Source organism: Polyodon spathula, chromosome 18 (genome assembly GCF_017654505.1).
Source record: "Polyodon spathula isolate WHYD16114869_AA chromosome 18, ASM1765450v1, whole genome shotgun sequence".
Taxonomy (NCBI): Eukaryota; Metazoa; Chordata; class Actinopteri; order Acipenseriformes; family Polyodontidae; genus Polyodon; species Polyodon spathula.
Window position 1 is genome coordinate 18,127,967 of NC_054551.1, and position 23,047 is coordinate 18,151,013.

General features: G+C 38.4%; 1 protein-coding gene across 1 annotated transcript in view; it reads right to left on the reverse strand.

Moving 5' to 3' along the window:
* The window catches only part of LOC121330696, a 93,952-nt gene that overhangs the window by 46,278 nt on the left and 24,627 nt on the right, over positions 1–23,047 (reverse strand). Inside the window, exon 2 of the mRNA XM_041277423.1 lies at positions 5,057–5,525. Coding sequence (XP_041133357.1) covers positions 5,057–5,499 — 443 coding nt within the window. The 5' untranslated portion in view covers positions 5,500–5,525. The remainder of the gene's footprint in view (positions 1–5,056; positions 5,526–23,047) is intronic.

Consider the following 23,047-nt stretch of genomic DNA (forward strand, 5'->3'; position numbering starts at 1 on the left):
CATTAACAAAAAAAACATCGGTCTATAAATCTTTCAGACAGTTTTCTCTCTCTCTCTCTCTCTCTCTCTCTCTCTCTCTCTCCTCTCACCTTCCTCATCTACTGTATTTACTAGTACAGAGCGATCAACCTAAACTATAGATATTTCCTACAAGTGTTAATTACAAGTTACAATTACAAGCTAACTGTGCAATGTCAAGGGCAGAACATATAGGGAATTAAGTTACGTAGCTGGTTCTCATGTTTCAGCATTGTAGAGATTCAAAGTAAAATTACTTTTTGACTTGGGGGAAAAAAAAAACCTTTTTCTAGGCTATCCATATAGTTTTGTAGCCACTGTAGCCAATGTGGTTTTCTTCTCCATTCCTCTTTCCTGTATTATGCAGTTTCTCAATTTCATCATATCACCACAGGAGAACTAATTGTTTTCTCTCTGCTCAGTAAGTAATGCACTTCGTAAAAGGTCAGAGATCTATGGAGGTTAAACAATAAGGCCACGTGAACAGCACTCAAAAAGAAACCCTAAAGGGTGATCTTATTATGAGTCAACCTATCCAAGCCCACACCACAGTAACTGCAAAGAGAATTCGAACTGCAGCTCACAGGTTAAGCTGTTAAGGGAATTTTGCATTGTAACCTTAATAAAAATATGCATGTCCAACTGTAACTGAACACTATTGTACACACATAGGACTTTATGCTGGATGAGCTGCTATCCTTAGCAGAACTCTGTAGAACTACAGGTACTGCTACTTAGCATGGGTGTGCTGATACTTGTGTTTTCTGAGTAATTAACTTTAAGATGTATTTGTTGGCATACATTAAATTAATCAAAACACATCTATGTATTAGGGTAACACTTTAGTTTAGGGATCCGATACAAGTGATTATAAACAAAATATAAACATGTTATTAATTATGCTATTAACAATTATAGAATATGATTAGAAATAATGAGTATTACAATATATAAACATGTTATTAATTATGCTATTAACAATTATAGAATATGATTAGAAATAATAAGAGTATTTCTATACACGTTTGGCATTGTTTTTTGTGCTATTGTTTATAATCACTTATAACAGATATAGTCTGTCTGTCTTTTCAGGTCTGTTTGTCTTTCTAAGTCTGTCTGTGTGTCTGTCTCACCAGTTGTACGGGGCAGCTTTGTTTTTGCCATTGTTTTGTTTTTGCTATTGCTTATAACTACTTATAACAGATCCCTAAACAAAAGTGTTACCTTCATTAATGTGTTAATTTAATAACAGGAACAGCTGCCTTGCCTCACCTGTATCACATGTTTAGCAGAGCTGTCACCAGAGAGTTGTTTCTGCTTTTTGCAGCGTTTGGAAGTTGATTTCATTTTTATTTTGCACTCTGTTAACCCTTTGGCCATTGCTCGGTTTGAGCTACAGCAATTTGTATCTGGATCATTATAACTATAGCACTGTGCAGCTTGTGAAGGAATATCTGACTAGCACTGTAGAGTTTGTGAGGAAATATCTAACTAGTCTTATATACTGTGATGGGGTGCCAGCCCGCCTCCTATAATTTGTGTAAATATTATTATTTTTATGGTTTTTCATTTTTATTATGTTTCTTGTTTAATGTGGCTGGAGCCTTGATGGGATAATTGTTAATTATTGATTATTTGGGCTCCAGCCACAGACTATAAAAGCCAGGTGGGATCTTTGTCTGGGGTGGTTTTGTTTGGAGAGACAGAGTGAGTGTGGCCTGCAAAATTGTACATATAAATATTTGTTTAATTTAATTAATTTTGTTCCAGTGTTTTTGAAGCCTTTGGTTTGTGTTTGTGTCATTTGTTTGGTCCTTGTGCCTTTTTATTTTGTGTTTTGGTTAATTAATTTGTTTCACTGCATTTTCCTGACTCTTCACCCTGCAGCCATCCGGTCACAATACCATTAAAGGTTTTTAATGTTTTTATTAGCTAAATTAGGTTGAATTTGATGAATGGCCTCCTCTCATTTGTAAACTTTCTTATGTTCTTAAATACTTTCCTATGTTCTAATGAGACATTGTACTTTGTCTCTTTCAATTCCCTGACCTGGTCAAACCTATTTTAAAGCGCCTGTGTGCAGCTGTGGAAAGACGACTAGTACATTCTGGTACATTCTTTAACTAAAAAAATGTTTGGGTGTCATTCCCAGTGGCGTAGTCGGACTAATGAAACATAATGAAATGTTGGGGTGCAAACCCCATTTTCCTCCATGATTTAGTGAGACCTCTGTACTTTGGAGGTGCTACATTTACATACTTCATGGTTAAATTATGTGCTCGTCTTTGCATCTTTATATAGTATTTATGTAATTTCTCTGCACACAGTTAAGATTCAAACATCCTTTATGTTTATTTATAGATGTATAATGTATTACCATTTTACTCCGAATTTAGTTTGTTACAGCTGAAATTTGTTAGTATGTGATTCACATTTTTATGTAAACAGAAGCATTCACCTAGTATGCTGCTCAAAAAGTTTCTGCTTTTTCACAGGATCACCTTCATTAAGGGGCTGAGTGTGAAATTTTCCAAATACATTCCTGTAAATAGTTGTACATAGTTCAGAAAACTTGAACTTGATATATGTTGTTAAGAGTCCTCTCAGTTTACTTTTTCTGAAATGAATGCACTTTTTCAAGTACTTGGTTTTTCACCCATTCCAGGAACATTCTTCAATTCGGCCTCAATTAAATTGGCTTCACTTCTCTTCCATTAACAAATTCTATCCCATTACAAATTCTATCCGGTGTTCTGTGTCTTTAATCATATAATATGACTTATTACTATGGAGATGTATGGATTTATGTTTTGACAGTATACTTAAAGCATTGTATAGGTCTCTTGTATATCCCTTGAGAAACTAATTATTCAGAAAGAAACATCTTCTTGTATCTGGGGAACCCATATAGAGGTGTTCTGTCTTGGTTATATGAAGACAGGTGCCAATATGTTATAATATCGTTAGATACAGATCTATTATAAGTTAACACCGTGATAGGGCTCTATATTAAAATATACTATATATTCTCAAAAAGGAAGGAAATCATATGTAAAAAAAAAAAACATCCTTAACTCATGAGCTAGGAATAATATTAAAAGAATGAAAGTAAGATTTCCACACAACAAACTGTGACTCACAATCAACCATATATATCCACTTCCCATAATGCTGCCCTGCCTGCAGCTCCCCACCCATCACCCAACAAACTGTGGCTCACAGACACTGACCATGGCATTGTATTTATATAGGTGCTGTGTGTTGTTTGTGCCACCTCTACTGGTATGTATTTTTCTCTTACTAGACCTGCCTAAGCAGTGCTCAGATATTCATACACCAATAAATTCAGTAACCAAACCATTTGAAAGGTTTGTTGCCAGATAACTTTACTCAGACTACTTTCTTACTAAATATCTTGGTATCCCTGAAGTGTTGTGGTCCCACCACTTACTACCAATGTGGAATGACCTAGTATAGCATTTTCTCCTCATTTTATGCTGAAAAATTGTGTCTGGTTGGGGACTGCCAAGGACATCACTACATTGAATATTGTACCAGTCTGGGCAGTCACTCAGCAAGATTTTTTTCTCTGGGTAAAATAGAGAACAAATGCTCCTCCCAGTCATTCAGCATTGTTAGTAAATGAATCATATTTAGGGTTCCACTGAACTTGTGAGCCGGACTGCTCATTAAAATCCTGAGCATATATTTAAAGATGAGACAATGATCTATTCAGTGATACCAAGATCTGTAAAACAAGAACATTTTGCGAGCAAGAAATGTTTGCTAATTTCACGTTTATTAAAAATCCGCAAAATTAATGTGCTGTGAAATATATTACACTATGTAACACAATTTTTGTTCCTGGGTAGTAAGTGTTATATCCTAATTGCTTATGCCTCAAAAGTATAGAAAATGGCTATTATTCCCCACAAACTTTGCTTTTGTGACCAGGACAGGTAAATTTCAAAATATCACTATTTCCAATGAGGAAACGGGCACTTTTGTGTCTTTTCGTTCACATAAAGTCAGAAAAAAACAACATATGAATCCAAATTAACATGTATTTATACTAAAGTGATACAAAAATGACTACAAAAGATTTAGAAGTGAGTAGTTTTTCGAGATTTACAATTATACTGTAAATTTTGTGGGGAATAATAGCCATTTTCTATACTTTTGAGACATAAGCAATTAAGAAACAACACTTACTACCCAGGAACAAAAATAAATAAATAAATTGTTACACGGTGTTATTCATACATGTGCCGTACATTAAAAGAAAAAGAAGCACAAACATTTATTGCAGCAAAAATGGACCTTGAAGGCCATTAGTAAAATTAATTTGCCACAAAAAAATCCTATTTTACAGTAGTCTGAGTGAAGTTATGTGGCAACAAACTCCCCATCCCTAGATGCACTGCTTTCCTAGAAAAAGGAGAACATTTCAGGGTACCGTTCTATTTGTGACGTGTCTTGATCGTGAAAATATTTACCATATTTTTAAAAAAGAGGTGATTATCAGGGATACAAAGATATTTAGTAAACAAAGGGTCTGAGTGAAGAAAAATGGGCAATACAATCCCCTGTCTTGCCTCTGGAATAACAGCAAGCCTTTAATACATTAAGTAATATATCAAATGTACAGCCAGTCAGTCAGACAACAGTGGAGCTGGATTATAAATAGTCCTTAACTTGAAGCCCCAGGCAGCACTGACTCAGCAGGTCTATGTCAATCAATAATTAATTAAAATCTACCAAAACACAAAAAGTATATTTCCTTTCAGTTGTAGCTATAAATACAATTTTCTTTTTATGAACACATTTATTTAAAAAAAAAAAGTTTTTGGTGTGAAAAAAATCATATCTTTGAGGAAGTGCTCCAATCAACACAATCTAATTTTGGCTACAGAGAGAAGCAAGTTAGTTTTGACACTGACAGCAACAGATCCAGATGAGACCTCTTTGATAAAAGAGTTGGGATGGTCATTTGAACAATGAGCATGGAAGTCCATTAATAACCCTTAGTTGTACTTACTCCCACTCCTTGCGCTTGGCCTGGGGTGTGCTCTGCATCTTGTGAGCCTCGTGTGCCCGGATGATATCCCTCTGGTCAATTAGCCCGCCCCGGCGCCTCTTGATGACCTGTGGGCTGACAGGGATGTCATGGTCTACAGCCATGGGAGCAGTGCCGTCGAAGGGGAAGAGGTTGGTGGAGTCGGCCTCCCTGGCTCGCAGCTCGTACAACACGTCCACGCTGGCAGTGCGTGACAGGTAGCTGCTTTCTGAGAGGCTGTCTGGTTCCAGCAGTGTGCAAGAGTGCGAGGCCTGTGTCAGACCTAGCCGGTGTTTGCGCCAGCTCTCCGTCTCTGGCGGAGGCAGGAAGTAACTGCGGGGGCTGCAGTCCATCTCCGGCACACCCAGGGCATTTTGATCTGACAGCGTGCGAGCACTGACCGAACAAGGGCTGAATCCCAACATCCTCAGCTTCTTGATTCACCATAGTGCTGCAGGGAGATGAAACAGATTTAATAACACTGCATATGCACATGTGGTTACATGGGAATTGAATTATAATTACACAAGCATATGTGGACACATTGTGTTTGCAACTGCCAGTGGTTGCATTGTAACTGCACCACCACCTTAACTTGAAGCACCAGGCAGTACTGAATCAGAAGGGCTAGGTCTTGCTATGCCAGTGGGATTAGCTATAAATAGCTGATGATTTTACCAATCAACACCTGCAGCTTCTAGTCCTTGAATACAGTTTAGGAGACTTCCATTAAATCAGAAGAGTCAAGATCTGTGAGCTGCATGGAAGCACAAAGCAAGTCATTTACAGAAATGCTTTTAGGAGACATGAGAGGTGGGGTGAGGTTAACCACTTCAGAAACCACTAGAAAAGAAAATAGCAAAAGAAGCTGAAGTGTTAATTGTACTATATTAGCATAATATGTGGAATAATCTAAACTTGTTTTAATAGAAAAGAAATATACTCAATTTAAATACAAAATGTGTTATTAAATTGTGTCCATATATCCCCAGATCCACAACGGCATTGGAGTTTAAATGCCAAGTATAAACTTTTAGAATTTTGCTTAACCATACAACTAAAGTATAAACAAACCATGCCAAATAAAGATGCTGTTTAGAGCCACTTTCCCCCATATCCACATAAATGATTCAGTAAAAAACAAACCTACAGAATTGTATTGGCGGACTAATCATGATCATGTCTGTAACTAGCTATGTGGACACCGAGGTCGTGTCCTCTGTGATTTTTTGCATTATAAATGCTGATGCTCGTGTACAAATTCTGGTAAACTACATAGACTCCTTCATTTTCTCTGCTGGTTTACTGTGTAACATACATTTTGAGGTCGAACAGCAAATGCTAAGCAGTCAAAACAGTGTTGCAAAAAAAGCACTGATTTCTTGAGGTGATTGGATCAGCCGAGCATACAAGCATCCAATGAGAACGTTCACATTTCGGCGCCGAGCAGACACAAATCGTCCCAAAAAGCTGTACATATCTGACGGGAAAATATATGCTCAGCAACCAGAGGATATACATTTTAAGCTAGCCTGGGCATCTCCTTTTAATTTTTTAAGGAAGCCAAGGAAATCTATTTCAATATTCTACACAGGATTTACCCAACCAATTTAACGAGAAGCCAATACTTTTTAAAATATTTCCCATCAGTGCAGTTTTTGCATACTTGTTTTACCAATGTGAGATGAGGTAACTCACCTCACATTGGTAATCATTTTGGTGATCATTTTGATTCAGTTTTTGATATTACAGGCTAAGCATCATATCCACAAAGATCTATCTATCAATTTATCTATCTACATATGATCTGTGTTTTTTTTTTATAGTATGGCAGGGCAGCTTTGTAACTTAGGGAAGAAAAAGAAGGTGAAGCCAGAATAGAAGGTATTTTCTCACACTTGTAAGTTAAACACAAATATTGGAATGAGGAGCTGATTTGCTTTGATTACATGGCTATACTTTAGAAAGAGCCACAGCTGTGTACTGTTTCATTCTGTAGTTAATTTCTGTATTTCATGTAACCTTTGTTTTTATATGTGTGCATCTCAAGGTGTTTCATATAATGAAAGTGGCTATAGAAATAAAATATATTATTACCAACATTAGTAAAAAAAATAACGGTTCATTTTTATTTTTTATTTTTAGGTAACTGCCTTTTTTGGTTAATAACTTCTGTATATCGAGTTGCTATACTTTGAGGAGGCTTGATGGAATCAAGTTCTTAGCATACTGAAACACGCTTAATGATAAACACTGCTCTTTTCTCTATTTTAAGACTGTGTTTTGTATTATGTAGTGTAGGTTTTGTGCTCTATATTTTGAAAGAACTTTTAACATGTAGAGGAGTGCATGTAAGTTATTTTATATGATAACAGGGCCTTTCAGCTACCATGCTTCTCTGTTTCTCAAAATATTAGGGAAGCAGATACAATAACATTATATAGGCTTAAGACTTATTTTTTAAACCTGACGTTTAGTCAATAGCTTTAGTCAGATTTTATATCTGTCATTCCGTTGTAAAGCTCTCAGGTGCTACGGAAATGCAAATTGTATTGTATTGCATATGAATATAAACACTGCCAGCACTAGCTTGAAACCTGAGTTTGACCTCGGCAGAATGTTAACTCTAGTTACGGCCCTGCACATGATGGGTAAAGTTTACACATATTTATCCTAAAAGTTTAATCGTTCAGGAATTATTCATTTGGGGGATTTTAATCCCTCCGAAGTTTATTTAGTCTGTCAGGGAGAAGGTTTCTGAAGCAGGACCTCCCTTTTAGTGGGAGCAGAGCATGGCCCGAGCTTGCCCATCTTTTGGTTGTTAGCTGTTTTACCCACTGTGTGTTGTTTTGTATTATGTACATTGTGTATCTATGTACTCCCACACTAGGTATACCAATGTTGGTACCCTAGTGGCAAGCCATATATCACTACAACTGCTTGTGTGATCAGAAATAAAACCTGGATGCCTGAGCGGTGTTTCAACATCAAACCCTGTGTCTCTCTCATCTCTCAGCAGATACCCACACAGAACACCTGTTACAGGCTTTCATATGGACAGTACATGGAAAATGTCATCTCCACAACATTGTATAAATCAAATCAAGATCCTGAGCCACCTTAACAAATCTTATAGTTCTTGAATACAAACTAAATTTCCAGTCTTCTAAAAACACGTCACTCTGTTCCATCGAGCATGGATATTAATAACGCTGTCATGCTTCTAAATGTGACTCAAAGTACTTGCCCTCTTTAAAGCCATTTTCTGCAATTTATTTCTTACTAGTGTCCCAGCTTTGAAGCATTTTAGAAGCTTTAAATGCCTCTATTTTATTTCAAGTCTGTGCTCCCCGATGGTCCGTAAGTAAAGATAATGGCAAGTCATATAATTGCTAACCACACCACACTACGTATTGGATCATTATTGTGTGTAGTTCATGGTGCCGACCAATTGGATACCATGCGACAGACTTCTCACAGCTCAGCCGTTTTACATTGGCAATTAAACAGAAAGCAAGAAACAATGCCATTCCCTTCATTTGTAATCAACACAATTTTGATTATAAGTGACAATGGCAATTATATTGTAACAGTGTAATTTTATATATCGTTTCATCTCTCTCATTCCAATGGTGTCCGAGTTACATGTCCTCAATGCTATTGAAGTTGTGGTTTCAGTCCATGATAGGTTATAAATCAGCTTGTACCATGTTTACTAGGAATTCATTTGGAGTAGTTAGGTGGAAATGTCTCATTTTATCCAAGCAGGAAACATGATATGCCTGTGTCACATAAGAGATCAATTTTAAGGGTTTTTTTGTGAAATGACAACAGTGACAAGGTTAATTTCTACTGGACACCATCTGTAATGGAAAATTAGTGAGAGAAGCATTGAATACAGCTTGTAAAGACCCTGTCTGACAGGGAGTGGTCTTTGTCACTAACATGGTCAGAGGTTAAAACAATGTGGCACTGAAATGGTTCATGTTCACTGGCCACTCAGTAATGGAAGTTTATTGAAAGAATCAGATAATACTGCAACTCAGTGTACTGTGTGCAGCCATATTAGGTCAGAGGTCAATGTCTTGGTCACCTATACATATATAGTCACTATGGTGATGCTTTCTTTACCTGACGACTGAAATCATACTGACAGGACAGCTGCTATACCCCGTCCCCGTCGTAATTATAATAACAAATTTTTTTTTTTTTTTTTTAAAATGCACCTATTGAAATGAAATTTAATTTTGGTCTTTTTTTTTCTCCAGAAACAAGAAAATGAACACACAATCAACGGTCCATCAATGCTTTATTTTGAACACGAAAATTTAAAGCCATATCAGAGATGCTAAAAAATAAAAAAGAAAGAAATTACTCTTATTCACAGTATGATGAGAATTGTTCCAGCCAATCAGAGCACAGCACAAATCAAATTCGACCATGTGAACATAACCTAAACCGTTCAGTTGTACTGCTAAACATGTATATACCGTACAGGCATACAGTTACACTAATGTTACCCTCTCTACAGAAAAGACTTGACTTTTTTTTTTGGAATTGGTGTACAATTAGGATGAATTTTAGCTGGAGTATAAACTTTTCTGATATTGGCATTAGCTGATACAGCCTTTCACCTACAGGTCCTGGTTTTATTAGGAATTTTTTTTTGGGGGGGGGGGGGTAAGGCAGGGGGGTTGTTTAATGATTACTGATAATTACATCACACAGTTTTTCTTGTGATGTACTTATAACTTATGGTTGACACAAAGGGCTTTAACACCAAATGGTCCCCTATTCATTTCACCCATTGGAACATCAAAGGGCTTAATGACCCCGTGAAATGAAGTAATGTCCCACGTCCAGAAGCTCAAAGTCCCACCTTAGACCCTCAGATAGTTTCCAGATGTGTAGGGGTTGGCTTGGGCAGCTGTTCCAATCCACCATTAATGCAAAGCCTAGGGGTACAGTCATTCTGGTGCATAATTCTGTCCCATTAATTGCATCTCAATTGATGCCAGACCTCCAAGGCTGCTTTGTCATGGTCAAGGTTGATCTGTTTGATACACCAGTAATCTTTGCCAACGTATGATGACAGACAATTTTTTTTTTTTTTAACTTTTCTGCCCTCTCTCTCAGACCTGCATTTTCATCACTTAATTCTTGGAGGAGATTTTAATTGCACCTTGAACCATTCTTCCACAAAGCAAATCCTTCCCTCAAAATCTCTGGTCTTCCTTGACAAGTATAAAATGTTTGTTGCTTTTTGTTTCCTACTGGCAGGCAGTACTCGTTCTTTTCACCTATCTGTCATTTTCCCATCTTGACTTTTTCTTTCTCCACAATAAATTGCTTCCTTCTGTCCGTTCATGCGCCTATCAGGGTATTGGGATATCTGATCATGCACCCCTAGTCTTTCAGATTTTTTCCCCCAACCAGGTAACATCACATCGCTCTGAGATCTTCAACACCCTGCTGCTCCCAGCCCAAAACTGCATTCAGTTAATCTCTTCTGAAATTCATTTCTTTCTTAAAACCAATGCCACTCTCCAGCCACTCTCAAACCATATCTGAGAGGTCAAACAATATCTAACTCTGCTCAATCCAATAAACACAGCAATAAGATAATTACTGAATTAATTCATCAAATTTTACAAACAAGCAATATGCCAGCTCCCAACTCCTGATTTTTACAAACAGCAGCCAATGTTACAAATTGAATTCCACCTTCTTCAAGGCAGACTGAACAGCTATTGATTAAATTTTGGCATGCAGTGTATGAAACTGCTGGCACACCAACTCCACCAATCAGCGAACTCTCATTTTATTAGGTAAATTAGCACCAAAACAGGATCCCCACAGTGGATCCGCTGGAGATCAATGTCCAATTTAAAAAATGCTATTCCTCTCTATACAGCGTCACCTGCTGCCCCCTTCCTTATAAACTCTTTCTTTTAATATTTTAACATCTCCACTGTAGATCCAGATTCCATGGCCAGTTTAGAGGAACCGCGAACATTAGGAGAAATAACTCTAGCAATATTAGTTCTATACAGCGGTATTTACCTGGCCCACAAACGCTACATGAAACCTGTATAACATTACTATTAAAAAAGAAGAAAACCCCCTGGACTGTGGTTCATATCGTCCCATTTCCCTCCCAAATGTGAATGCTAAGATTCTTGCCAAGGGCCTTGCCTGTCACCTGGAATCAGTTCTTCCCTCTATAAGCTCCTCTGATCAGACAAAATTTATACAGGGAAGACACTCATTTTTAACTTCCATAGGCTTTTTAATATTATTTACACATCTTCCCCTTCTCCACTCCCAGAGGTCTTAGTCTGTCTTGACGCAGAGAAGGTCTTTTATCATGTGGAGTGATTACCTTTTTGCTACACTCACAGATTTGGTTTTGGTCCAAATTTTATCTCATGTATTAAGCTATTATATTCCTCTCCATTGGCCTCTGTATGGACTACTAATATTTTCTCAAAATGTTTTCCACCAGATAATCCCACAGCAGTAAATATGCCTGTTAAGAACTTTTTGTTCAGAATTGCACATGAGAGCTTTACTTATTTGGGGATTTCCGTCAACCACTCCTTTAAAAAACTGTTTAACTTTATTTCTCTGTTAGAGCATACTAAGCTTGACTTGACATGTTGGTCTTCACTGCCTCTCTCGCTGATGGGCCAGATCATTTATATCAATATTAATATACCATATTCATTCAAATTTAAGACTCCCTTGAATTTAGGACACAGCCTAAATTCCCCATCTCAATTTCAGTAAAAAACAAACATAAAATAACAATGCATTTACAAACATACAACCTCAATTGCGGATATAAGAAAACGACGTATGGAGACTATTAAAGTTAGTCTGCTGTCACACAGAGCATTACAGTTATGAGCTGCTTCTCATTTCCAGTCTGCTGTCACACAAAACATTACAGTTATGAGCTGCTTCTCATTTCCAGTCTGCTGTCACTCAGAGCATTACAGTTATGCGCTGCTTCTCATTTCCAGTCTGCTGTCACTCAGAGCATTACAGTTATGAGCTGCTTCTAATTTCCAGTCTGCTGTCACACAGAGCATTACAGTTATGAGCGGTTTCTCATTTCCAGTCTGCTGTCACACAGAGCATTACAGTTATGAGCTGCTTCTCATTTCCAGTCTGCTGTCACACAGAGCATTACAGTTATGAGCTGCTTCTCATTTCCAGTCTGCTGTCACACAGAGCATTACAGTTATGAGCTGCTTCTCATTCTCCAGTCTGCTGTCACACACACAGCATTACAGTTATGAGCTGCTTCTCATTTCCAGTCTGCTGTCACACAGAGCATTACAGTTATGAGCTGCTTCTCATTTCCAGTCTGCTGTCACACAGAGCATTACAGTTATAAGCTGCTTCTCATTTCCAGTCTGCTGTCACACAGAGCATTACAGTTATGAGCTGCTTCTCATTTCCAGTCTGCTGTCACACAGATTACAGTTATGAGCTGCTTCTCATTACTGCTGTCACACAGTTACAGTTATGAGCTGCTTCTCATTTCCAGTCTGCTGTCACACAAAGCATTACAGTTATGAGCTGCTTCTCATTTCCAGTCTGCTGTCACACAGAGCATTACACAGAGCATTACAGTTATGAGCTGCTTCTCATTTCCAGTCTGCTGTCACACAGAGCATTACAGTTATGAGCTGCTTCTCATTTCCAGTCTGCTGTCACACAGAGCATTACAGTTAGTCACACAGAGCATTACAGTTATGAGCTGCTTCTCATTTCCAGTCTGCTGTCACACAGAGCATTACAGTTATGAGCTGCTTCTCATTTCCAGTCTGCTGTCACACAGAGCATTACAGTTATGAGCTGCTTCTCATTTCCAGTCTGCTGTCACACAGAGCATTACAGTTATGCGCTGCTTCTCATTTCCAGTCTGCTATCACACAGAGCATTACAGTTATGAGCTGCTTCTCATTTCCAGTCTGCTTCACACAGAGCATTACAGTTATGAGCTGCTTCTCAGTCTGCTGTCACACAGAGCATTACAGTTATGAGCTGCTTCTCATTTCCAGTCTGCTGTCACACAGAGCATTACAGTTATGAGCTGCTTCTCATTTCCAGTCTACTATCACACAGAGCATTACAGTTATGAGCTGCTTCTCATTTCCAGTCTGCTGTCACACAGAGCATTACAGTTATGAGCTGCTTCTCATTTCCAGTCTGCTGTCACACAGAGCATTACAGTTATGAGCTGCTTCTCATTTCCAGTCTGCAGTTGCTTCATTTCCAGTCTACTATCACACAGAGCATTACAGTTATGAGCTGCTTCTCATTTCCAGTCTGCTGTCACACAGAGCATTACAGTTATGAGCTGCTTCTCATTTCCAGTCTGCTGTCACACAGAGCATTACAGTTATGAGCTGCTTCTCATTTCCAGTCTGCTGTCACACAGAGCATTACAGTTATGAGCTGCTTCTCATTTCCAGTCTGCTGTCACACAGAGCATTACAGTTATGAGCTGCTTCTCATTTCCAGTCTGCTGTCACACAGAGCATTACAGTTATGAGCTGCTTCTCATTTCCAGTCTGCTGTCACACAGAGCATTACAGTTATGAGCTGCTTCTCATTTCCAGTCTGCTGTCACATTACAGTTATGAGCTGCTTCAGTTCCAGTCTGCTGTCACACAGAGCATTACAGTTATCTGCTGTCACACAGAGCATTACAGTTATGAGCTGCTTCATTTCCAGTCTGCTGTCACACAGAGCATTACAGTTATGAGCTGCTTCTCATTTCCAGTCTGCTGTCACACAGAGCATTGCAGTTATGAGCTGCTTCTCATTTCCAGTCTGCTGTCACACAGAGCATTGCAGTTATGAGCTGCTTCTCATTTCCAGTCTGCTGTCACACAGAGCATTACAGTTACTATCACACAGAGCATTGCAGTTATGAGCTGCTTCTCATTTCCAGTCTGCTGTCACACAGAGCATTACAGTTACGCGCTGCTTCTCATTTCCAGTCTACTATCACACAGAGCATTGCAGTTATGAGCTGCTTCTCATTTCCAGTCTGCTGTAGAGCATTACAGTTATGAGCTGCTTCTCACAGTTACAGTTATGAGCTGCTTCTCATTTCCAGTCTACTATCACACAGAGCATTGCAGTTATGAGCTGCTTCTCATTTCCAGTCTACTATCACACAGAGCATTACAGTTATGAGCAGTTACACAGAGCATTACAGCTGCTTCTCATTTCCAGTCTGCTATCACACAGAGCATTGCAGTTACGCGCTGCTTCTCATTTCCAGTCTGCTGTCACACAGAGCATTGCAGTTACGCGCTGCTTCTCATTACTCACACCTGTTTTTACTCTACTTTGTGAACTGTTGTATTGGTAATTTCTCTTTTTCAGTGAATCCCAGTTTTCATACCCTAAGCTTTGTTTTATAACTTTAGATCCCATTATATCCATGTTTATTTGGAATGCAAAGAGCCGTAGAATCCGGAGAGATTCTCTTCAGTGGCTGAGGCCAAGCAGAAGCCTGAATCTTCCTAATTTCCAGCTTTACTTTTGGGCAGCCAACATCTGCAACACATTATATTGGCTACAATTAAATAATATTTCTTATTGTGTGAACCCAAGCAAGTCACTTAACCTCCTTGTGCTCTGTCTTTCAGGTGAGACGTTGTTGTAAGTGAATCTGCAGTTGATGCATAGTTCACACACCCTAATCTTGTATCTTGTAAAGATCTTTGATGGTGGTCCACTAGGAAAGGCACTATATAAAAATAAATATTATTATTATTATTATTATTATTATTATTATTATTATTATTATTATTATTATTATTTCTTTAAAGCCAGCAAGGGGAACCACGTCTTTCTTTGTATAGACAGTGCTGTTTTTACCACCATTTCCATTCTTTAACTTCCCTATGGCATTGTTGTTACATCTACCATTTTATTTTCAGCGGCAGAGAGAGAGGGAGAGACAAAAAGACTGAGGGGAGGGGAGTTGAGCACTGTAAATAATTCAGATAAAACATGAATAATTCAAGCGAGTTTCTTTACATTACAGTTTTGCCTTTTACCTCTTTGCAAACACCTTTACCTGCTTTATCAGTTAACAGTAAGTACCAGATATATAACAGAGTGGCGGATTACAGCTGTAAACAGGAAGTAAAATAAGTAACACAGTCACAGTCCCCCAACCCTAGACCTTAAGAACACACAATCCTAGACCTTAAAGCATACATAAGGACTTTATTGTGTTACATGTTCCCATGTGTTGCTACAACCGTTTATGTAAGGTGTGTGTATTGTTTAAATTTTTTAATTTTTACATTTTGACTTAAACTTTTAAATTGCATAGGTGAAACAAAAACTCCAGAAAGTTAAGGAAGTTTTTTTGCACATGTGCTTCTGTGATGGAGTACAGAGCATTTGAACAAAAAAAAAACAAAAAAAAAACAGATGGCTAATTTGCAGAGATGTTAAAGGAATATTAGCTAAAAAATTATTCTATGAATCTTAAATGTTTTACACTTCTGTTAGCTGCAATGGCCTCAAGTGTGCATTTTATAGCATTTTGTGTAAGGGGCAAACAACGATAAGTGTTGAAGCGGTAAAAATAATGCACAAGTTTTAAGTGCTGTTATGTTGTTAATGCCACTTAAAACATTTCTTCCCAATTGATACTTATTCGATAATGAGATTAAATTGCTTGTGGATTCATTAATCAACAATATAGATCCCCCACACTTCCCTTCTCTTCAAAGCCACACAGATCACTTTTAGTGAGAAGATTCATAGAATTGATCAATCAAAAGATCTAAGGTGATGTCACAGAAATGTCTTAAGTTTGAAACATGGTATCTGCTGCTACATTAGGTTAAAAAAGTGTTTCAGTTTGTATGCCTTATTTTTGGGTTCTCTGTTTGCACTTCCTGGGTCATTTCAGCTTACCAATTCCTTCACACGCGCAACCCTAACTGAAAGCATGGCTTGTAAACAGAATCTTTTCATTAACCAAGCGTAAATACCACATATTTTGTTTTAAAATAAAGTTACCTTGTTTACTATAATGTGATTCTTCAAAATTGTACATTGAGACCTATATAATAAATGAAAGAGCACAGCAGGTGCGATTTATGGAACTATCTGTAAGATATTCTGTAAGTAGCCTTGTCTTGGCTTTCTTAATCACAACCCTCTGCCTACCTCTCTGAATTGAATGAGTGGAATAAAATTCATAGAGACACCTTCCAGCACCTTGTGGAGTCTATGCCATGTCTATACCAGGCTGTGATAATGACAATGTCCCAACCCAAAATCTGCAACAGACCCTAATAAAGTGTTTGGGCCGAGTATATAGGAGAGGAGAGAAACAGAAAGAAAGATTAAAAAAATAGAGAATGAAATATAAGAGAAACAAACTTTAGAACTGTATTCATGGTCAACACCCACCTTACTGCTGTTATTCATGCTGGTCATACAAAACCTTTTGAATGAGACATTGTTTTTAGAATTTCACAGAGAAACTGTATTCAGAGTCTGTAGGATACTAACAAACACTACTCCTTCACTGCACAGTAAGGACATCACAGACACACGTCACACAGAAAACTAAGGAATTAATTCTCTCTCTCCTGTTGTGGTTCCATGGCTTTAACCCATCCACAGCAAGCAAACCCAACAATATTTCATTATATGTAAATTAATTGGGTTGCCTCTCCCCTTGATTGTGTGTTCTTATCACTAATGCACAAACAGCTGCACATTAATATGCAGAGGAAGCTACGGGAGACAATAAAACACAGCCTTCTCTTTTAATAGAGTATTGGTATTTTATCTTCTTTGTTTTTGGTTGGAAATTCTTGTGAATGGATGGCCTTTGACATCACAAGGGATTGCCAAGATTTTAACTGAAGTTTTTATCCTGGACAATTCTAGCTCTTTAGTTTTTTTTATTGCTTTAGCCAGAAAAAAAATACTTTAGAATTTCCAAAATTTATTTTGTTATTTTATACTTTTCTTTCTTCCTTTAGCCTTTTCAGTGCCTTTGGTGAGATGTCTTGTCATTTTACTGTCTCCCCCAATGTGTCAAGGATGAGAGGTCCAGTAAAAAAAAAACAAAAAAAAAAACTGGGATCTCTTAAAGACATACTGCCTCTATCTGGCCATGTGGGGTCCCATTTTGATCTTGTTGGGATGTTGAAATATGTCATAAACCAAACAGAGTTAATGTAGGAATATTTAAAATACAAACATTCAATGTAATCAAGGGTACTGTTACTAAAACTGCTAATGCTGGTATCATGAACCCTCCAGGAGCTACAGAGTTCATTGTTTTAGTTTACCAATTATTACCAATTTGAAGCTGTGTGTTTGTAGAACACTTTCACAAACATTCATTAGGACAATGTAGAAGTGCCGTGTTTACTGAGGCACAGCAGGAACAGAAGTATTATGTGTGGCAATCAGAAAGGTAACCCTTTCCAGAAGGCCCATTATAATGTCAATCAAATCAGATAGATGATGTAATGATGATTAGTACTAAAGTCCTTGTCAGACTTCAGACAATGAACCAGCAAACAGTTTGTCAGGTCTGTAAGTCAAGAGTGATATTCCATTTGTTTTTTTTTTTTGTTTTTTTTAGTAAAATGTTCAGAAACCCAAAAAGAATTTAATAAAATATTAACTGTGGTGAAATATTCATTGGAGAAACTTCAGGGATGACACACCAATCAAAACAAATTTCAATGACTCCCCAAGCCAATAAAAAAAAAGATGTGGTGCAACATTTCAGTATCTATGGTTCAGACTTGTTATACAAATTGTACCTCTCTATAAGCTGCATGAATGACTCCTTATAGCTTACAGACTCTAGTGAGACTTATTCAGGTTAGGGCATATTTAGATGGCTCTTGAGTGCACAAATTACACACACCTTGTCATTTCAATGCAATAAACTACGAAACTTCCTGTAACATTGTGGCAGTAAAAATGATGCACCAACACGTGAATACTGTTGGGTTTTGGGTTTTGTTAGTTCAATTCCAGTACCTTCATTTATTACACTTAACCCATGCTCTTAATGGAATTTACTCGTATAAGCAAATATTTTTACTATAAATTAACTGCTCTTAGTCAAATTCGCTCTTAAATGTAATTATTTACTGTATTCTTTATTTTGTTCTTATTTGAATTTTTCTACTGATTTTACTGTACTTTATAGCTGCTCGTAAAGTGATACTGTGTAATGTGATATTTTGTAACAACTGTAAGTCGCCCTGGATAAGGGTGCCTGCTAAGAAATAATAATAATAATAATAATAATAATAATAATAATAATAATAATAATAATAATAATAATAATAATAATAATTTAGAATTCTTATAATTCCCACAAATAAAATAGTACAGCCAAACACTTTTATTTAATCACAGCAGGTTACATAAAGAAAACACAAGCAGTTTGTTGTATGCAGTTATATAGACTGTAAATGCATCAGCAATCTCGTACAGAAGAAAGATAGGGATCAATTATCTTCCCTTCAGGGAGGGCGGAGGCAGAAGGAGGACACTGGAAGTGATGCACCTTCTACCGCTGCTCACTAACCTAGTCTTGACTCTCTTCTTATATACCCTCTTGTACCGCTGCTCACTAACCTAGTCCTGACTCTTTTCTTATATACCCAATCAGAAAGAAATGCAGAAACCAGAAGCTAAAAAAATAATAATGTAGTGTAACAGGGGAAATCAAATTGAAACACAGGCAAAACCAAAGAGCTGTGAAGGAAATAACACATGATATAAATCACACATTCCTTCAATGCTACAGCTTCCAAAGTCACAGCAATTGCTACACTTCCACTAGTCTTTGAACTCTGAGCCAATCACAAAGCAGCCTAATTAAATAACCACAGGCACCTCACTGTCACACAATGCTCCAATTTACAGTGAAGACAAAGGTATTGGGGCCTGATAAGAAAATATAGCTGAAGGTTTTCTCGTGGGAGGTCATTGAGGCTGGAGTTATTTTATAATAAAATACCACTGCTATCACATGGCTATTCACAAAATACTTTGCAGTGCTACTACAGAGTATAGTGTACAGTGAAACCTGCAGTCTACATTTTAAAACTAAAGGTTTTCCCAGTTTGAACAAAATTAAGCATTAATCTGGGGCATTTTAAAAGATTTTTCATTTTTAATAGGACCTGGTATAGGATGACAGGCTTAGAGGTGAGATTCTAGAGGTGGACCAGTTGTTTAAAAGTATTTGCAAAACCTGGTAAAACCAAGAAAATGAGAAAAAAAACAAGATGGGATTATGGGTAACATGAATAGACTACCAGAGAAATGTGACGTTATGGTTAACTCGGGGAGTGAATCTGAGAGTGTTAGTGAAAACATGCCGGAAAGCCAGGGCCAGTCTAGACTGCAAAGGTTACTGTCAAGAAAGTACACTAGAAAAACTGAACCCTCGAAGCAAGAAAGGCTTAGAAAAACAGAAACAGTAAGTTGCCTGTTACCCAGATGTTTGCGCTGCTTTCGAACAAATCTATGAAATTGATGACAATTATGAACACATTAGAGACAGCCTTCCCGTTCAATTATTATGAGATATGATTTAAGTATCAGATGACCAAAACTGACAAAGGGGACTGGCTGGAACAGCTAGTCGTTCCCTATAAATGCAGAGAGTTGATTTTCCATTTATCTCATAGTCATGTGTTGAGTGGTCACTTGAGCATGCATAAAATGCAACGGTTACATTCTTAACCGTTGTAATCAGTGTAGAGAATGTCAATTGGTTTCAGAAAAAAAATGACTGGTCAAGCCCAGTCATGATGGTGCCGAAACCAGATGGCACCATCAGATTTTGTATTGATTTTAGAGTTGTAAACAAAGTGTTAAAGTTTGATACCTATCCCATGCCAAGGATAGAGGAAACAATTTAAAAATTGGGTCAAGCTAAGTTTATAACAACACTGGACCTAACAAAAGGCTATTGGCAAGTTCCCTTAGAAGATAATTCTAAAGGGGAAACCGCTTTTTCTACGCCCAAGGGTCTTTTTCAATTTACAGTTCTCCCATTTGGTCTTCATGGGGCACCAGCTACCTTTCAATGCCTCATGAATAAGGTTCTTCAGCAACATCAGCAGTATGCGGCTGCATGCCTGGATGATGTGTTAATTTGTAATGAAGATTGGGAGTCTCATTTATGCCAGGTGAGGGCAGTGTTGAATTCTCTGCAGCCCAGTAACTTGACTGCTAATAAAAAGAAATGTGTGTTTGTGGTACAAGAAACCCCAGGAAAAGAAGATGGCCGCAGGGGTGAGATCATCAGACCAGTGAAATGAAACCAAAACAGCTCAGCTCAGCTTTTTATTAATTAAACAAAAACAAACAGTTTATAGAAAACACAAAATAAAGGGCACACTGGCCAAAGTAAAAATAACAGAAACAATAATTATACGAGTACCTTACTTGGGATTTAACCCCATCCATGGCGGTCTCAAATAATAAACAACAGTGCCATCCGTCGGCACAGTAACACATACAATAATAATAATAATAATAATAATAATAATAATAATAATAATAATAATAATAATAATAATAATACAAATGAAATACATACATACATACATTAATATGCACAAGGGTGGGCACCCCGTCACAATGCCATACAAGCCAGTAAACAACCGGCAAACAAAAAACAAGTGAGAGCATTCTTAAGGCTAATAGGCTATTACAGGCACTTCATAAAAGGTTTCTTTACTAGAGCCGTTCCTCTTATAGAGCTGACAAAAGGAACAAGGTCAGAAAAGACTGTCTGGAACACCAAAGCACTCTCCACCCTCTCTGTCACCCCTCTGGATCTCTCTGATCGCTATTTCATCTCTTTTTCTCTGTCACTCCTCTCTCTGCCTCTCTCCCTACTCGCACTGTCATCTACCGCCGTAACCATCGCTCTCGCTCCCCTTCTGTCATTGCCTCCACCGCTCTCTCACCTCTCTCCTATCGACTCTCCCAACTCTCTGTAGATGCTGCTACCTCCATCATCTTCTCCTCCCTGACCTCCTCCCTTGACTCACTCTGTCCCCTCTGTGCTCCATTCAGCAAGAACCAAACTGCACTCTGCTGAAAATAAATGGAAGAGAACCAAACTCCCTGCTGCCCTAAATCTCTACCGCTCCCTCCTCACCTCCTTCTCCTCTACTCTCTCCTCTGCTAAACACTCCTATTTCCAATATATTATCCAATCTTCCACTAACAATCCCTGGAAACTATTCTCTACCTTCTCCTCCCTCCTCAACCCCTCCCTCCTCCTTCCTCTATCTCCTTTGATGCATCTTTCTTCTCTAAAATCTCTGATATCCACAAACTCTTTAAAACCTCTCCTCTCCCTCCCCCCACCCCCTCCAGCTCCAACCCCAACACCCTTTGTCTCCCCTACTAACTCACCCTCCTTCTCCTCCTTCTCCCCCCTCTCAGACTCTGACCTCTCCTCCCTCCTCCAGGGCCACAAACCCACCACATGCACCCTGGACCCCCTCCCCACTCACCTCTTTCAAGCTGCTGCTCCTGCAACTACTCCCCTTCATCTCCCTTCTCAATATCTTTCTCCTCTCTGGCCTCTTTCCCTCTGCCTTCAAACAAGCCTATATCACCTCCCTCCTCAAAAAACCTACCCTCGAACCCACCTCCCTCCAAAACTACCATCCTGTCTCCTTCTTACCCTTCCTCTCTAAAACCCTCGAGCAGGCAGTACACCGCCAGCAATATGCTTTCCTGTCTAACCACTCTCTGCTCACCCCTCTCCAATCTGGTTTACGCTCTGCTCATGCCACTGAAACTGCTGTCTGTCACTAACTTGCTAAACTCTGCCCGTGCTGCCCCTCTCTCCTCTGTCCTAATTCTCCTCAACCTCTCTGCTGCCTGTCAATCACTCTATTCGCCTATCCTTACGCTGACCTGGGAATCTCCGGCACTGCTCTGGCCTGGTTCTCCTACCTCTCTGACCGCACCTACCAGGTAACCTGGCGTGGGTCAAGATCCACACCTCACCCTCTCTTAACAGGAGTCACTCAAGGATCAGTCTTGGGTCCTCTCCTGTTGTCTCTCTACACCCGCTCCCTGGGCCCCCTCATCGCATCCTATGGCTTCTCATACCATTTCTATGCACCTCCTCAAGTTACACCTCTTCAGACTACACCTATAAAACTCAACTCTTCCCTTCTAGACAATATAGCATTTTAACTTGCAATTATCTGCTCCCTATTTTACTGTACTTAATATTGCACTTAACCCAATCTGTAGTATTTTGTGTTTCACCTGCACTCATATCTAACCCTCGTGTTATCTGCTTTTGAACTGCCCCGATATCAAATCGTACTTGTATTTGCTCTTATTAGGACTAAAGTCATTGTATTTTGTATCTTGCTCTTAATTGTAATGTAATTCTTGATATTTTTTGTGTACAACTGTAAGTCACACTGGGTAGGGGTGTCTGCTAAGGAATAATAATAATAATAATAATAATAATAATAATAATAATAATAATAATAATAATTTGAAGTCAGCCATTTGTAAAGAGCCAGTGTTAAACAAACCTTTCATTTTATAGACAGGTACTTCAGCAGTAGATCTGGGGGCAGTATTGTCACAGGAAAGGGAACATCCAGGGCTGTTTTTAAGCAGGAAGTTTTTGCCCAGGGAGGTTAAATATGCCATCGTATAAAAGGAGTGCATGGCCATTAAGTGAGCAATAGAGGCCCTTCGATATTAACTATGGTGAAGAAGGTTTACCCTGGTGACAGAACATGCATCCTTAAAATGGATGTACATTAACAAGCATGGGAATGCAAGGATGACCCGTTGGTTCTTGTCATTACAGCCATATTGTTTCGATATCCAGTACAGGAAAAACAAGGAGCATGTCAATGCTGATTGTTTAGTCAAGAA